Source organism: Cydia pomonella, chromosome 12 (assembly GCF_033807575.1).
Source record: "Cydia pomonella isolate Wapato2018A chromosome 12, ilCydPomo1, whole genome shotgun sequence".
In the NCBI taxonomy this organism is placed as follows: Eukaryota; Metazoa; Arthropoda; class Insecta; order Lepidoptera; family Tortricidae; genus Cydia; species Cydia pomonella.
The window spans coordinates 11,501,227-11,516,149 of NC_084714.1; the positions used below are offsets into that span (position 1 = coordinate 11,501,227).

Sequence of the window (14,923 nt, forward strand, 5' to 3'; positions counted from 1 at the left end):
AGAGCGCTCTATGATAACTCTATGAAGATCAACCGACTGAAAACCAAGATGATGGTCGTGAACCGTAACAACGTGAATAAACCAAAAGCGATCGGAAATTGTGACGTTGTATCGTCATATATATACTTGGTCTCAGACAGCGGAGGCTCCGAAGATGAAATCAAGCGACGCATCGCCATTACAAGGTTTGCAATGGAGAAGCTCTCTAAGATCTGGAGAGACCGCAAAATCACAAAAGCAACGAAGTCTCGTCTCGTAAGATCTCTCGTTTTCCCAGTGTTGCTTTACGGCGCTGAAACGTGGATAGTAAGAGAGAGTGAACGGTAACGCATTAATGCTTTGGAAATGTGGTGCTGGAGAAGGATGCTGCGGATATCGTGGACTCAGCGTCGCACTACCTATAATATAACAATTCTCCAGGAGCTCAAAGTTACACAAAGACTTTCAGCAATCGTTCACTCTCGCATCCTTAGCTACTACGGTCACGTTACGCGCAGGGAAGACGACGCGATGGAGAGGCTGGTTGTTCGGGGCAGAGTGGATGGCACAAGACAAGACCCAGATTGCGGCCCTCAATGCAATGGACCGACCAAGGGAAAGCTCTCACCGGGTCACCTTTGAATCTGTGCGCGCGGCAGGCAATAAATAGAGAAGCATGTCGGGAAACAGCGAAAAAAGCCGTACAACGACCGCAATGACCACGACTACTCTGCCAAGAGTATACGACTAAGAAGAAGAAGTAGGAACGTTGACAAATTAGATAGTAAACTTTAAGTAAATTGGGCAATCAAACTGTCATCGAAGTGAGAATAGGAATAAGTTTATTATCAATACAATACATAACAGAATATGTCAGAGGTCTTTGCACTAGGCTACGACTATATCGCGGGGAACCAGTTACATTATCCACATGTTACACAATCCATCACAATCTGAGGATCTACCGCGAAACAAGAAAATCAAAATTTCCTTATCTAACCTCTATATCACTCTTGCGTATTCGAACGATAACGAGGCAGATAACTTAATTTTGACTTCCGCATTTTCCGGTAGGCCCTTTGTAAACAAACCGCCTTGGTGCAACAATGTCATATTTTATAATATGTGAAAATGTCAAAAAAACCAGCCAAGTGCGAGTCGGTAAATAAAATTGGTTTGAGCTTATCTATAGTATATAAATAAATCATAAAACATTATCAAATGATAATAAGGAAAGAAATCAGCTGGTTATATTTTACAGCAGTGATTTTATTTCCTATCTAACATCTAATCATAGATTATATTAATTAATGTGAATAACACCAGTAGCAAAACTAATATATTAAACAGATAAGATAAAAAAGATTACATGACTGAACATTCCAGATTATTCTCAAATTGATACGCATTATTTTAATGTTTACTGTCTCATTTTACAGAGTTTCATATATAAATTAAGTTAGAAATTGGCATTTAAGTTACTTGAATATTTAACATACAGTTATTTTTATATTTTTGAACAGAAAACATTGATGTTGATGTATCTCACCTATTAGCCAACCCCACACACACTATGACTTTTGTACTTATGTAAACTAAGTCAGAGCAACAATAACGTACTCGTACAAAGACTTATTGTAACATTTATACCTAAATGAGAAGCCACGACTAGGCTTTGTAAGCAATGCCATCGCACGAACTGGTATTTGGCCCTAAAAGTTGGCCTAAATCACTTTTTTAGTTCTACCACCTTTAAGCCATTGTTTCCTAAAACTAGTATAACCGCTCCAAATAATAATAAAAAATACAACACGCTAAGGCTATCCAACACGTGTGTAGACTCAACCGAAAGTTACCGTTCGCCGAGTGTCCGTGTGACTGTTCGATGCGCTTTAATTTCATTATTTTCAAAAATTTTTTTTTTTACTGGGTCGTATTGTGTTGCTTTTCACCAAGAATTGTAGAGACCCAGGTGATTACTTTATTTAGCACTTAATTTTAATAAGTTAATAATTATTTTTCTTGATTCATGCCCTTGAGATGTAAGCACCAGAAAACCTGCTATAAAAACACATGTTGGAAGATCAAATTCAATTCAATTCAATTCATTTTCAAAGGAAGTTTTAATATATTTTTCACCATATCTAACTCCAAATTGGAATTGTATGTTATAGAATATACGTTATAGTATGTATTTCAGCAACAAAACAGCGACCTTAATGCACCACCCTATTTTTGGTGATTTTTTTCTTCGTAGGCACATTCGATACTTCCACCTCCCACCCTCTAACTTTTGAACCATTAGTCCAAAAAATATGTAAAAATCGTGAAACAGGAAAACTACAGCGAATATGATCGATTAACTAGTTTTTGTATTTTTACAAATAAGTCTATTTTGACGGACGGGTAACTACGGAACCCTACATTGAGCATGGTCCGACATGCTCTTGGACGGTTTTTTTTTTCCCTTTTTCAAGGAAAAACTGAAATCAAATATTATTATTTATTAGGAAGCCATTAGGGCAACAAAATATTTTTGGCCAACTTTTAGGACCAAATACTACTCTGTGCGCCTGTATCACTAGTAAACCTAATATTTATAAAACTGCTCTTAGTTTATTAACCGTGCACATCCATAGCCTGAAGAAGGTTTATAACTCTCTCATAGACATACGTATTCGCGTCGATGCCCCAAATAAAATCAAGATGTCCAAAATAATAATCCGGAATCCTGAATTTCCCCACTGGCCGGGCCAGTTCCCCGAACAGCCTGTCAACGTCTCTAACATCCGCAAGGGCGTCGGCCGGGGAATAGTGGAGGAAAACGGGACTCGTTACTTTGGACAGGTCGTAACGAGGCGGTTTTGAGGTGCCATAAATTAATCTGTTGCCTAGTGATCCGTGGTCGAAGCGGCTAAACTGCCCTTCTGACATACTTTGACCGTAGTGTGCAAATTGTTTCACGGAAGCTCCCGCTGGGGTGTGACCCAATTTTACTGGCACCATAGTCTGAAACAAAACATTATATTATTACCTTATAAAATAGGAAAACACGCTTGTAAATTAGAACCAAATTCTTACCGCATTATGTTGATCTTCATTCCATCCGCCCATAAGGAACAACATATTACTACAAATCTGTTGGAACCCGACTTCTTCCCTGCACAATGTTTGTCCTGCCCATGTCAACATTTCGTTATTAGGCAAAAATTCGCCTAAACCAATCATACGTGCAAGAGTCTATAATCAAAACAATCCAATTTAGTAAAATGCCCTTAATAAAGAAATAATGACACATATGGGTACTTTATGAAGGCTTTTACTCACGTAAAGTGGATTCGATAGTTCACTAATAGCTTTTATAAACTGACTTCCACTATGTGCCATGTATGCGACTGGAGCCAAAGCATGCATCGATATGATTTTTTCGTTATATTCAGGTCGCAAAGAGCCCATAACGAAGAAAGCCGTGGTACCCTGGGAGTGACCGACGTAGTGAAGTCTTTCTTTCCCGGTGTGCATAAGCACGTACTTGATCATTGTAGGTAAGTCAATGTTCCCTATCTCATCCCAAGAGAATTTCCAGAATATTGGAACTGTATCTGGGTTTAGTATGGTGTGGTTTCTCGAGTAGTAGTTACCCCGAGCATTGCCCATCCAAACATCGTAACCTTTGTCGGCTAATATGTAAGCTGAAAAAGTAGGAGTATTGTTAAGATTGATAAGAGGAGATTACAAGTCAATATGGTAGCTTCACTTACTAATGTATAAACCATTAATCATAAGAGAAAAAAAGATGGTTAAACATACACATCGAAATATATCAAGCCCTTAGGTTGACTGCCACGTGCCAAGAAAATATACTTAGTCAACCTACATACACTCGTTCTAGAAAAACATTACCTAGGTATACTACCTTCCTGCCAATAAAATATGCCAACATGCATTTGTATCTATGTACGTACCTACATATACCATATATGTACATACTTATATACAGAGGAAGCCGTGAAGCCTTGTGGAAGGTGCTGGCGAAACAGGGGTGCACGGCTAAGTTTGTCAGGCTCATTAGACTTCTGAACGACGGCATGCAATGCTGTATCAGCGTAAGGGGCAAAAATTCCGGATACTTTGGTGTTACTTGTGGCGTCAAGCAAGGATGCGTTTTGGCACCAATTCTTTTCGCTCTTTACTTTGCTGTTGTCGTCAGAGATGCCTTACAAACGTTAGCGGATGGCATCCGTATTCGTTTTCGCATTGATGGCAGTGTGTTTAATCTAGCACGACTAAAGGCGCGCACAAAAGTATCTCAGGACACTATTACAGAGATAATGTACGCAGACGACGTTGCTTTGTGGCGGATTCCCCGGATAGTCTACAAATGCTTATGACGAGCCTTATAAGTCCTGTCAGCATTTCGGCTTTAAAATCAGTGTCAAAAAAACCGAAATCATGGGGTTGGAGACACTAGTGCCCGTTGACGTCAGGCTCGGCGACGACTCTATTAAGCAAGTAGACAGATTCTGATATCTGGGGAGCACAATAACATCCAAGTGCCACCTTCACGACGAAATTAACAGCAGAATCGAAGCGACTGCCACTGCCTTTGGCAAACTGCGCGTCAAGGTGTTCCGTTCACATGATATTAAGCTCCAGATAAAGGTATCTGTGTACATGGCAATAGTTCCGCCCAATCTTCTGTATGCCTCTGAAACGTGGTGTCTCTACCGAAAACACATTCGTTCATTGGATAGGTTTCACCTTAAATGCCTGCGTGACATTATGAACATCTCTTGGTCAGATCGTGTCGGAAACACCGAAGGTCTTCGCCGTGCTAATATTAACGGCATTGAAGCCTATCTAATGCGCCGACAACTGCGATGGTGTGGTCATGTCTCCCGTATGTCTAATGACAGAGTTGCTAAGCGCACCTTCTACTCAGAGTTGCAAAGTGGTAAGCGGAAACCGGGCGGCTGTTGCGCTACAAAGATGTGCTGAAGCGTCACATGCGGAGATGCGACATTGAACCATTGCACTGGGAGACTTCGGCACGAGATCGGCCGAAGTGGAGGCATACAGTGAGTAAAAAAGTGCAAGCCTTTGAAGAGCAGAGGCGAGTGGAACTCGACGCAAAGCGTGACGAGTTAAAGGCCTGACCACCTGCGGTCATAAGCTACAATTTTTTCGGAGGGGTGCAGACTTACGGTGCGTACATTTACTGCGAAAATAGGCTACGTCAGCCACCTGAGAGCTCATGATCGTCGCTCTCACTAGCCAGTACAAAATCAGTCGCCGAGGCCGAAACCGGCTAGGAGGGGATGATGATGATGATCGCGAGTTCAATGGTTTCTTCCCATCTCAAAAATGCCCAACGCACCTAATGAAGTTTTCACTTCATAAAAACAATTAATATTTTCAAAATGTGTACAGTTACGGACATTGATTATTAGGGTTTACTTTACATTGTAGATGTCATAGCGTTAGTAACTATTGACAACCAAATTAGCGTGAACAGTAGATGGGTCAACAATTAAAGTCTGTGACCGTACCTTGGCTGGATAGGTGAATAGACATGCAATTAATAAGGATGATAGAGACGTATCATTAGTGAATTCAGCTATATTTCCTTTGCGAGGTAAATGCATTTTGTAAGCATATGTAAGGGCCAAGAAGGTCCACCTGCTCACCTGAAAAAGTTATTAACACCGGTTTCTACACTTTCACGTTGTTCGTGTGTGTTTTAATTTAACACATTGTTTGTGACACAAAACAATATAACAATTATTATTATTTATGAATCTTTTTTCTCTTTTTTATCGTTCAAGAATTAATATAGCCACAAACGTCGCTGTTGCTAGATCATAGGTGTATTTACCCGCTAATGTTACATTCTACGATGCGTATTATTGTCATATATTTTTAACCGAAATTATCAAAAGCACACTAAATTGTTATTATCGGATAAAGAATGTCAGCACCAACACAATTATAAGTGCCATCCAATTTATCTATCAAAACAAATTTAACATTTAGACTCACCAAATGCACAACCAGGTCCCATTAATACCCAATCAGCCGATGAGGACAGCAGACCGTGCATCAAAAACACGACGGGCCTGTCGACGCCAGCGTCATTGCTCCGATTGCGTCCGTGAGGGATGCGGTGCATGCCCAGGATATAGCCATCGGCGGTTCTCACGTGGTGGACTTCAATAGGATATCGGTACCTTCTAACCAGTAGAGGCTGAAAATGCGTTAAATGCCTAATAGGTCGCGCATGGACTGATATCGCTGCCAGTTTTCTCGTGGGTTCACATTATCGGATTTAAAAGAAGGAATGTACAGCATGTGGCACCTCTGTAGTTGCAGGCGTCCATGGGCCCATGAGTAAAAAGGTCCTATGATAGTTTGCCATCGATATAAGTAGTACAAAAAAACAGGTGTTGCAACTCGATCAAAATGCCAGGAAAAACAAAGCCATAGCAAACGCTATGTGAGACCATGTAACGACTTTTTGCTTGCATGTTTTTCGTTGTAGATATCACGTCTGTTTCTCATAAATATTCGACATATCCGTGGATTGAGGGTGCTCTTGGTTAAAGATTATTCTTAAGTAGGTACTAGGTACATGTGTGACCGGAGAATGGAAGAAGGGATAAATAGGAAAGGAAGAGGTTTTCCTTTCCTATTTAAACTTAATAAAAAATTTTTTAGTACGTAGGTCGTAGATACTTTTGAAAGAGTTGAAAATCCAAATTACTCTAAAATTATCCCCATTTTTTAAATTTTACCGGTCACAATGCACAATGCCTTGGCAATATCACAACTATTTTATATTAAAGTTATACTGCTATGTAGGTCAACGATCTACAATGAAAATTAAATATATTTTCGTGGCATTTTTATCGAGCAAACTTTAACCTTTTAGAGTTTTGGTTGGAGTAGGTCTACCCTTGACATTATGTCTATTATGTATTATATATTTATATACATATATCGTTGCCTAGTTCTTACCCACTATGCCGGGACTAAATAGGTTGATTTGTGTAAGATTGTTCAATATAAAATAGAAGGTATATTCAACTCACCACGTCTAAAATAGCGTCAATAAAAATATTGCTGGATACCTTCGCATTGACTTCTGGTTGAAATAGCTGTTTAATTTCATCAGCGTGTGGCGATCGGCCGAGAGCCGCATCGACTAGCGCTGCACTTCCACAGAACAAGACTATAACCAATGCAATCATAGCGATAATCAGGTCTACACAAAAAGTTCAGCCTTTTATACCTAACAAAATGATTAAAGTGACTTTAAGATATCATTGAACTGATATTATCGTAATGTAGACAATGAGTCAAACAGACAATAAAGATTTATAAAAGAACTAAACTGACAAACTGAAAATTTTCAAGACAAAGCTAGTTGAGAACATCATTAATTTGTAGCCGCCGCGGTACTTTAATATTGTTTTTTTTTTCAGGCAGCAATAAGGCCTAGTTTACCCTCTGGGTGGGAAGGTCAGATGGCAGTCGCTGTTGTAAAAACTAGTGCCTACGCCAATTCTTGGGATTCGTTGCTAAGCGGACTCCAGGCTCCCATGAGCCGTGGCAAAAATGCCGAGAAAACGCATGGAAGATGATGATAATCATACTTACAATAAAAAAATATCGAATTGACTACCGGGCCCTGTCTACTCATCCAAACCCTGACCCGGCGATTGATGCATACTTATAGTTTCATAGTTTTTTGGGTTCGTAAGTCGTAAGCACTGCGTTTTTATATCTCAGATACTAAAACGACATTGATTGGCCAATTAACTACCCGATCATCCTGCTTATCAATTTTGTACGAAAATGACAGACCGGGCGGTCAAATTGGGGTACCTATAAGTTTTTTTTTGTACCTGTGATAAAAAAATAAGATGTTAATAGGTCTGTTAGGTGGGATAAGTGCAATCAAGGGCAACAGTGAGCATCGTATAACAACGTAGAGAATTATAGTTCGGGTGGTGAAAATACACCCGCATATGAGTGTTTTCTTGAAAGCACTTGATAAAAATTAAATATTGTGGGTTTACAAAACAATCTTTATTGAATCCAACATTTCACCGTAATTTGCGCAAATATTGGCTCTGCATCTCAGAGTAAGAGATGCATCACAAATATTTGGGCGAATTCGAGGCATTTTTAGACGCCATAAGTTATAATCTGGCCAACCATCATGTGACAAGAAAATGTCGGTAAGTTCAAAAAGTATGCGTGAAACTTTGATCAAGATTTAGAGTTTGCTGCCGCTTTCCGAAACCAGTCCACAATTATCATTAAACCTGTAGTGAACCATGTATATCCATGGATTGGAGCAGATTTATAACCCGGTCATATACGTGAGTTTTGGCATCTTTTCCCCAAATAAAGTCAAGATGGCTGAAATTGGGATCAGGAATCCGGAAAATACCTACTGGTCTGCCAAGTTCATTAAACAGCCTTTGGACATCGTTAACATGTGCCAACGGGTCCGAGGCAGAGTAGTGAATAAAGACTGGAGCTGTTATTCTTCCAAGATTGTACGCAGGTGCTCTGTAGCTACCGTAAATTCTCCTATTTTTTAACAAGCCGTGGTCGAAGCGCTTGAACGTCTTGTCTTTTACACTTTGGCCGTAATGTACTAATTGCCTTGTAGAAGATCCCGCTGGAGTGTGGGCTAGCTTCACTGGAATCATTGTCTGAAATGAAACGTATTTTGGCGATTCAAACTGATTGATTAACTAAACTACTAAATGTCATTGATCGATTAGATACCTACTTAAATTCGTTTGATGGAAAATCGATTCTCTTATTTCAATTAAAAAAAGAAGCTGTGTGTCTGTGACGCCGGCATAATGATGGCAAATAGATCATTAGATTTAAACAATAAAATTATATCAATAGGAATTTATCGAAATCTTACCGCATTATGCTGGGCCTCGTTCCATCCACCCAGAAGAAACAGAATATTGGAGCAAATCGGTTGGAAAATCACTTCATCCATGCACAGGGCCTGACCAGCCCATGCCATGATGAGATTGTTAGGCATGAATTCACCTAAACCAATAATACGAGCCAGACTCTGAAACATGATAAGTTAGTAGTAGTACACGCAATGTGTAAAAAAAAATAGTGCGTTTTCATCATGAGCAAGATCTTTAAGAAACCTAAAATCAAAAACAGTAAAATAAAGAAAATGAATGTAACTCACATCTAGTGGATCGGTAAATTGAGCAATAGCTCTCAATAAGAGATTTTGGCTGTTGGCAAAATACGCAGAAGGAGCTAAGGCGTGCATGGAAATTATCTTCTCGTTGTAATCAGGTCGAAGGGAGCCCATAACGAAGAAAGTAGTGGTTCCTTGGGAGTGGCCAATGTAGTGAAGTCTGTCGTTGCCAGTGTGTGCGAGTATGTAGTCGATCATTGCAGGGCAGTCAATGTTTCCGATCTCATCCCAAGAGAATTCCCAAAAATCTGTGTTGAAGATGGCGTCAGGGCGAAGCTTGATGTGCTCCCGCGAATATGTGTTCCCGCGAGCATTCCCCATCCAGACATCGTAGCCGGCTTCGGCCAGGATATAACCTGAAGCATACATAATAATACTGTAACTATTAACCTTTTGAACTCCAAGAACACCTAAAGACGTCGTAACTTGTCGTGCCCACAGTGCCATGGACAACTAGACATCTACCTATGAGTGTTATGGCCAGGGCCCGTATATTTCATGCCATTGACGCAAAAATGACGTATTTTAACATACAAGGATTTTATTTACAACACTACACATTTAGGTAACTTAGCTATTGACGCGTAGAAAAATAAATACTTTTTACGTAAATATACTGTTCAAAATAAAAAATGTAAACGAATATATAATCATCTCAAAAATCTAATTAAAACTAAGAACTACACAGAAATAGAAGATTTATTAGTTAAAATCACGTAATATTTCGCCAATTCTCTCCAACTTTCTTCTATGCTACAGTTTTATGCTAACACATACACCTCACGCATACGCGCGCACACACACACACACACACAAACACACAAACACACATACATACAAGTTCCTGCAACGTAAATTTAAATGTAACTTAATCAAATTTTTTAGTTATATTTTTGTTTCTTTTAACCGTTGTTTTGTTATTGTTAATTAGCAAACCAGTAAGAAAGAGCGGTGTCTCTTGACACAGGTATCTTGTATACTTAAAAAGAGACGCCAACCTGCATATTGTTAAGTTATGAAGTTACTGAATAAAATAATTTTTATTTTTATTTATTATTTATTTATAATAATATAATAATTCAGCCTATATACGTCCCACTGCTGGGCACAGGACTCCTCTCATGCGCGAGAGGACTCGGGCTATAGTCCCCACGCTAGCCCAATGCGGATTGGGGACTTCACATACACCTTAGGAAATGAGATAGTGGACAATCTAGCTAAAGAAGCATCATTTGATGGAGTGCCTATAACAGTTCAACCATACTTCACAGAGTACATACATTTAGTGAAGACAAACTGTCATATATTATGGAAAGAGCATTTTGATCAAAGGTCGGTGGAAAGGGGAATATGGTATAAAACCATTCAACCCGAGCCTTGGAAAACCCCGTGGTTTGATAGTAGTGACCTATGTAGATCTCAACTTGTAACTGCTTTCAGACTTCGCTCCGGGCACATACCACTCAATAAATTTGCATTTTTAATGAGAAAAGTCCAGCCACCGGAATGTTCAGAGTGTGGTAAATTAAAAGATGTCTATCATATCATGATGGAGTGTGTTCGGAACGAGGACAGAAGGAATGATCTTTTGCTCCAAGGCATTAATATTAAGGAGTTGGACGGCTGTAACAGGATTTTAGCTTTCCCTCAATCAAGGGAGGCTAGAGCTCTGTTCAGTATGGTGATGGTGGGCATCCGAAGACAAAAATAATGATGTGTTTAGGTTTTAAATGTTTTAGTGTAAGAACACTTCTCGATGTGTACTATTGAGCGGCATCGTCTTTTAGACTAAGCTCGTTAAATAAAGATTAAAAAAAAAAAACATACACCTTAGAATTTCTTCGCAGATGTATGCAGGTTTCCAATCTATTATTTAGTTGAGTGACCATAAGATGAAGGTCAGTTAGACGTTTCTGTACTGACAAGTATCTATGTATATCAGTTAACTAAAGAGGTTGACAAATGATTACTTATTACGAAAATACTAATTGGAATCATACTCTATAGCGTGACGTCATATTTCCGTCAACGGTATGAAATGTACGGGCCCTGGTTATGGCGTACGCTGTCAAAGTAACCTTCACTATTGTGGATACATAATATCTTATGCTCATGAAGTTTCTCCCTAATCTATTATTTTTAATGTACAGGATAAAATAAATCTAAGCCACAATAAGTACCTAAGTATCTAACAATCGTAAACTAAGAAAAATTCCTACTACTTACCAAATGCAGTACCAGGTCCCATCAAGACCCAATCCGCCGAAGATGAAAGTAGCCCATGCATCAAGAAAACAACCGGCCTTCTAACATTAGGGTCAGTATTCTGATCCCGACCGTGTGGAATTCGGTGCATATTCAGGATATAACCATCACTTGTTGTAAGTGTATGGATTTCCAAGGGATACCCATACTTCTTAATCAGTCCGGGCTGAAACAGTTCGATGGATTTAGTGATTAATATTAGTCCATACCTAGTCATGATACACTAGACAGGGAAGGTCCTGAGGTTTATATGCAAACTTAAACTATATTTAAGTCGTCATTTATTACGTGTACATGTTACATCATAGGCACAGTCGACGTAAAAATTATGTTTACATTTTTCGCCTTATTACAAAGGAGTAAGGTGCAAAAGTGTCAACATATCTTTTGGGTACAAAATGTTATTTTCTATAGTTCTAGTACCTACATGTTAAAATCCAAATCCACATGGTAAGTAGGTCATACGAATCACTAATGAATACCTACCAAGGTAGGGAAGGAAACCTCCTGTTTAATGGAACCTAAGATCTAGTCCAAAACTCACCACATCCAGACGAGCATCTTCGAGTATGTTATCAGATAGTCTAGAACCAATTTCACTCGATTTTATAAGCAGCTCCAACTCTTCGGCATAAGGTAAACGGCTTGCAGCCGCGCTTACCACCGCCGCACATAACACGAAAACTTTACCCCACATGGCAACGCGGAAGTTTTAGATAATTCAACAAAATCACAGCATTTATACTATTTTAGGTATCAGATAAAGATATAGTGTTCACAAATAAGATAGCAATTAATAATGATTGCTGTTGAACATTAAGTTTGATAGATGTCTTAGATATATATTATCACATTATCACGTCACGGTAAATCATTTATGTTGGAATAAGACCTTATTTTTTTCGCACTTATTCTAATGTAAAGATTCAGGTTTAAGCATGAATAAAATTCCGTAGTCAGGTTATAGTGTCTCAAATCTTTTATTGTTTTTAACCGACATCAAAAAATCGCAATTCGTTATTGTTGTTAGAAAGTTGCAATTTGGCATGAATACATAAATCATGCACATTAAAAGTATTTTTTTTTATTATGATACAAAATGATTTTTTTAATTATTTTTTTTGCTTTGATCGTTGGATAGATCTTTCTTTGATAAAGTTAATATTTTCCCACCTCACCCCACCCATCCTCTAACTTTTGAACCATGGGCCCAAAAAATATGAAAAACATCGTGAAACAAAAGCTTAATCAATACTTTCATTGAAAACTATAGCGAACATGACCGATCTAGTCGTTTTTGAATTAGTGCAAAAATTCTTCTCTTCTTAGTAAAAGAGTACAAAGCGCGGCAAAGGTACTTCCTTATGCTTGTAATGTACTTACATGATACTTACTAATAGCCCCGTTTGACCTATTTTGACAGAAAGGTAACTACGAAACCCTACACTGAGCATGGGCCGACATGCTCTTGGCTGATTTTTTATACGCGTTTTTATGGGGATTTTGCTTTTGGGGTTTTGTATATCTCTACTCTCTGGACATTGACCGAGATCACGTGTAGAGTTCCTTCTCAGGAATGTTCTACTATGGTAAATTATTTGATTAAGTAAACATTTAAAAAAATTAATAAGGTTAATTAAAACAAATAAATCATCAATAAATAGGAGCTTTCTGTATTGGTCGTTCACAAAGGCGCCAAGATTAAAGTGACACTAGTGACATGACATACTCATTAATTACCGTGTATCTACATACAGGCTGTTTGGCTCCGTTCATACTGTGGCGTTTGAAATGAGACTTTTTACATAGGTTAGAAATACCCTCATCGACAAGTCCTATTCATCTATGTCCAGAGGGTAGAGACACGTTGTATAAAAATAAACTTAGGTAAATAAATTACATGGGCGCAGGCAGGTAGGAGCAGAGGCAGGCAACCAAAAAGGTACTTATTGTCGGTTGTCAATAAGGCGCTATTTCCATATAGCTTCAATTTAAAATCAACCTTATCGACAAACGACAATGTGGTACCTTTTGAGTGAAAACGTCACATTTCGTCCTAAATGCGTGTAAGCCGAGTTGGCGCAATGTCAGGAGGTGTGCATAAACTTTGAGAGCCTTAGGAGATAATTTTTTCTATGGATTGCCAAACCACTCAATGTAGAAGGAACCCACAATTAATTAGAATGGCACTACCAGCATAGTTTGGTGGATCAGACACTGGTGAAAAGGCGTTTTCGGATTTTTGCCATGATCATACCAAAAGTAAAGAAAAAAATGGCGGCCATGTTTTACTAGCTGTTGCCCGCAACATTGTACGCGTGGATTTTTATGTCGGTGGTTATATATTCTATACATAAGCGTATTAGAACATTATGTTTATATGTTTGCGTGGCGATGGACGTCTGTGTGCAGTGAATGTCTGAGGTTTCGTGAGAGAATGGATGATAGTTGTTCAACTGTAAAAATATAGTCTTATAAATGTATAATAATACTGTATATGTACTTAACTTTCATGGTGCATTAGTTACAAACTGTAATGTCATATAAACGTGTTTTCAACAAATAAATAAAATAAATTATGCAGCAAAAGATAGCAGTAGGGACGGTTAATCAATTGTTGATTATTACATAACGCCTAAGATTTGTTTGTCCCAACTAACGAAGTTTCAAGCCCCTATCTGAAAAAAATGTTCTGGATATTCTGAGAGGGATTCTCAGCCCCCTTCGAAAACTTTCAAATCCACTATTTAAAATAATGTTCGCTCCCGATGCAAACTTTCAACCCTTTTTCATCGAATTAGGAGATTAATCATAACTTTCAATCCATTTTAACTCCCTTAGGGAATACATTTCTAAATACGCTGAAATCACTTTTCTCGTTTTCTATTATTGTGTCCTTTTACGACATTTCAAGTTCACTGTTTACAAAAAATTTTGTTCCTGATGCAAACTTTCAACAATTTTTTGACCAACTCTATTTTAATATAATGCCCTTTTACCAAGTTTCAATTTCCCAGCTTATTTAAGTAATGTTATGTTCTAAAAAGGTTTAAAGCATTATTTGTACTGGATTCCTACTTTCGACCCCTTTTTAACCCTTTTAGATTACTTTTCTTATATTCTAATAATATGCCTTTAAACAAAGATTCAAGTCCCGCACTCACAAAAATGTTTGATATCCATACAAATATTCAACCCCCTTTTCACCACCTTGGGGGATGAATTTTCAAAAACGCTGAAATTTGTTTTCTTGAAAAAATACCTTTTAACAACGTTTCAAGTTCCTAGCTTATAATAATATTTGAACCCCATACAAACTTTCAACCCCTTTTAACCCTTTTAGGCGATGAATTTTTAAAAACGCTAATTTTACTTTCCTTGTATTTTAATAATATGTGTTTATACAAAAATTCAAGCCCCGCACTCAAA

General features: G+C 38.3%; 2 protein-coding genes across 2 annotated transcripts; both read right to left on the minus strand.

Annotated features, from left to right (window-relative positions):
* Positions 1 to 800: 800 nt before the first annotated feature.
* On the minus strand, positions 801 to 7,382 carry LOC133523544 (lipase 3-like). Its single transcript, XM_061859191.1, has 5 exons — positions 7,068 to 7,382; positions 6,019 to 6,223; positions 3,307 to 3,671; positions 3,061 to 3,219; positions 801 to 2,988 (listed from the first exon to the last, which is right to left on the minus strand). The coding sequence occupies exons 1-5, from the start codon at positions 7,224 to 7,226 to the stop codon at positions 2,599 to 2,601; spliced, it is 1,278 nt and encodes a 425-aa protein (XP_061715175.1). The 5' UTR covers positions 7,227 to 7,382; the 3' UTR covers positions 801 to 2,598.
* Positions 7,383 to 8,045: 663 nt separating this feature from the next.
* LOC133523543 (lipase 3-like) lies at positions 8,046 to 14,827 on the minus strand. Its single transcript, XM_061859190.1, has 5 exons — positions 12,039 to 14,827; positions 11,456 to 11,660; positions 9,215 to 9,585; positions 8,927 to 9,085; positions 8,046 to 8,702 (listed from the first exon to the last, which is right to left on the minus strand). Exons 1-5 carry the CDS (start codon positions 12,189 to 12,191, stop codon positions 8,301 to 8,303), a joined length of 1,290 nt encoding a protein of 429 aa, XP_061715174.1. The 5' UTR covers positions 12,192 to 14,827; the 3' UTR covers positions 8,046 to 8,300.
* Between the last annotated feature and the right edge of the window lie 96 nt (positions 14,828 to 14,923).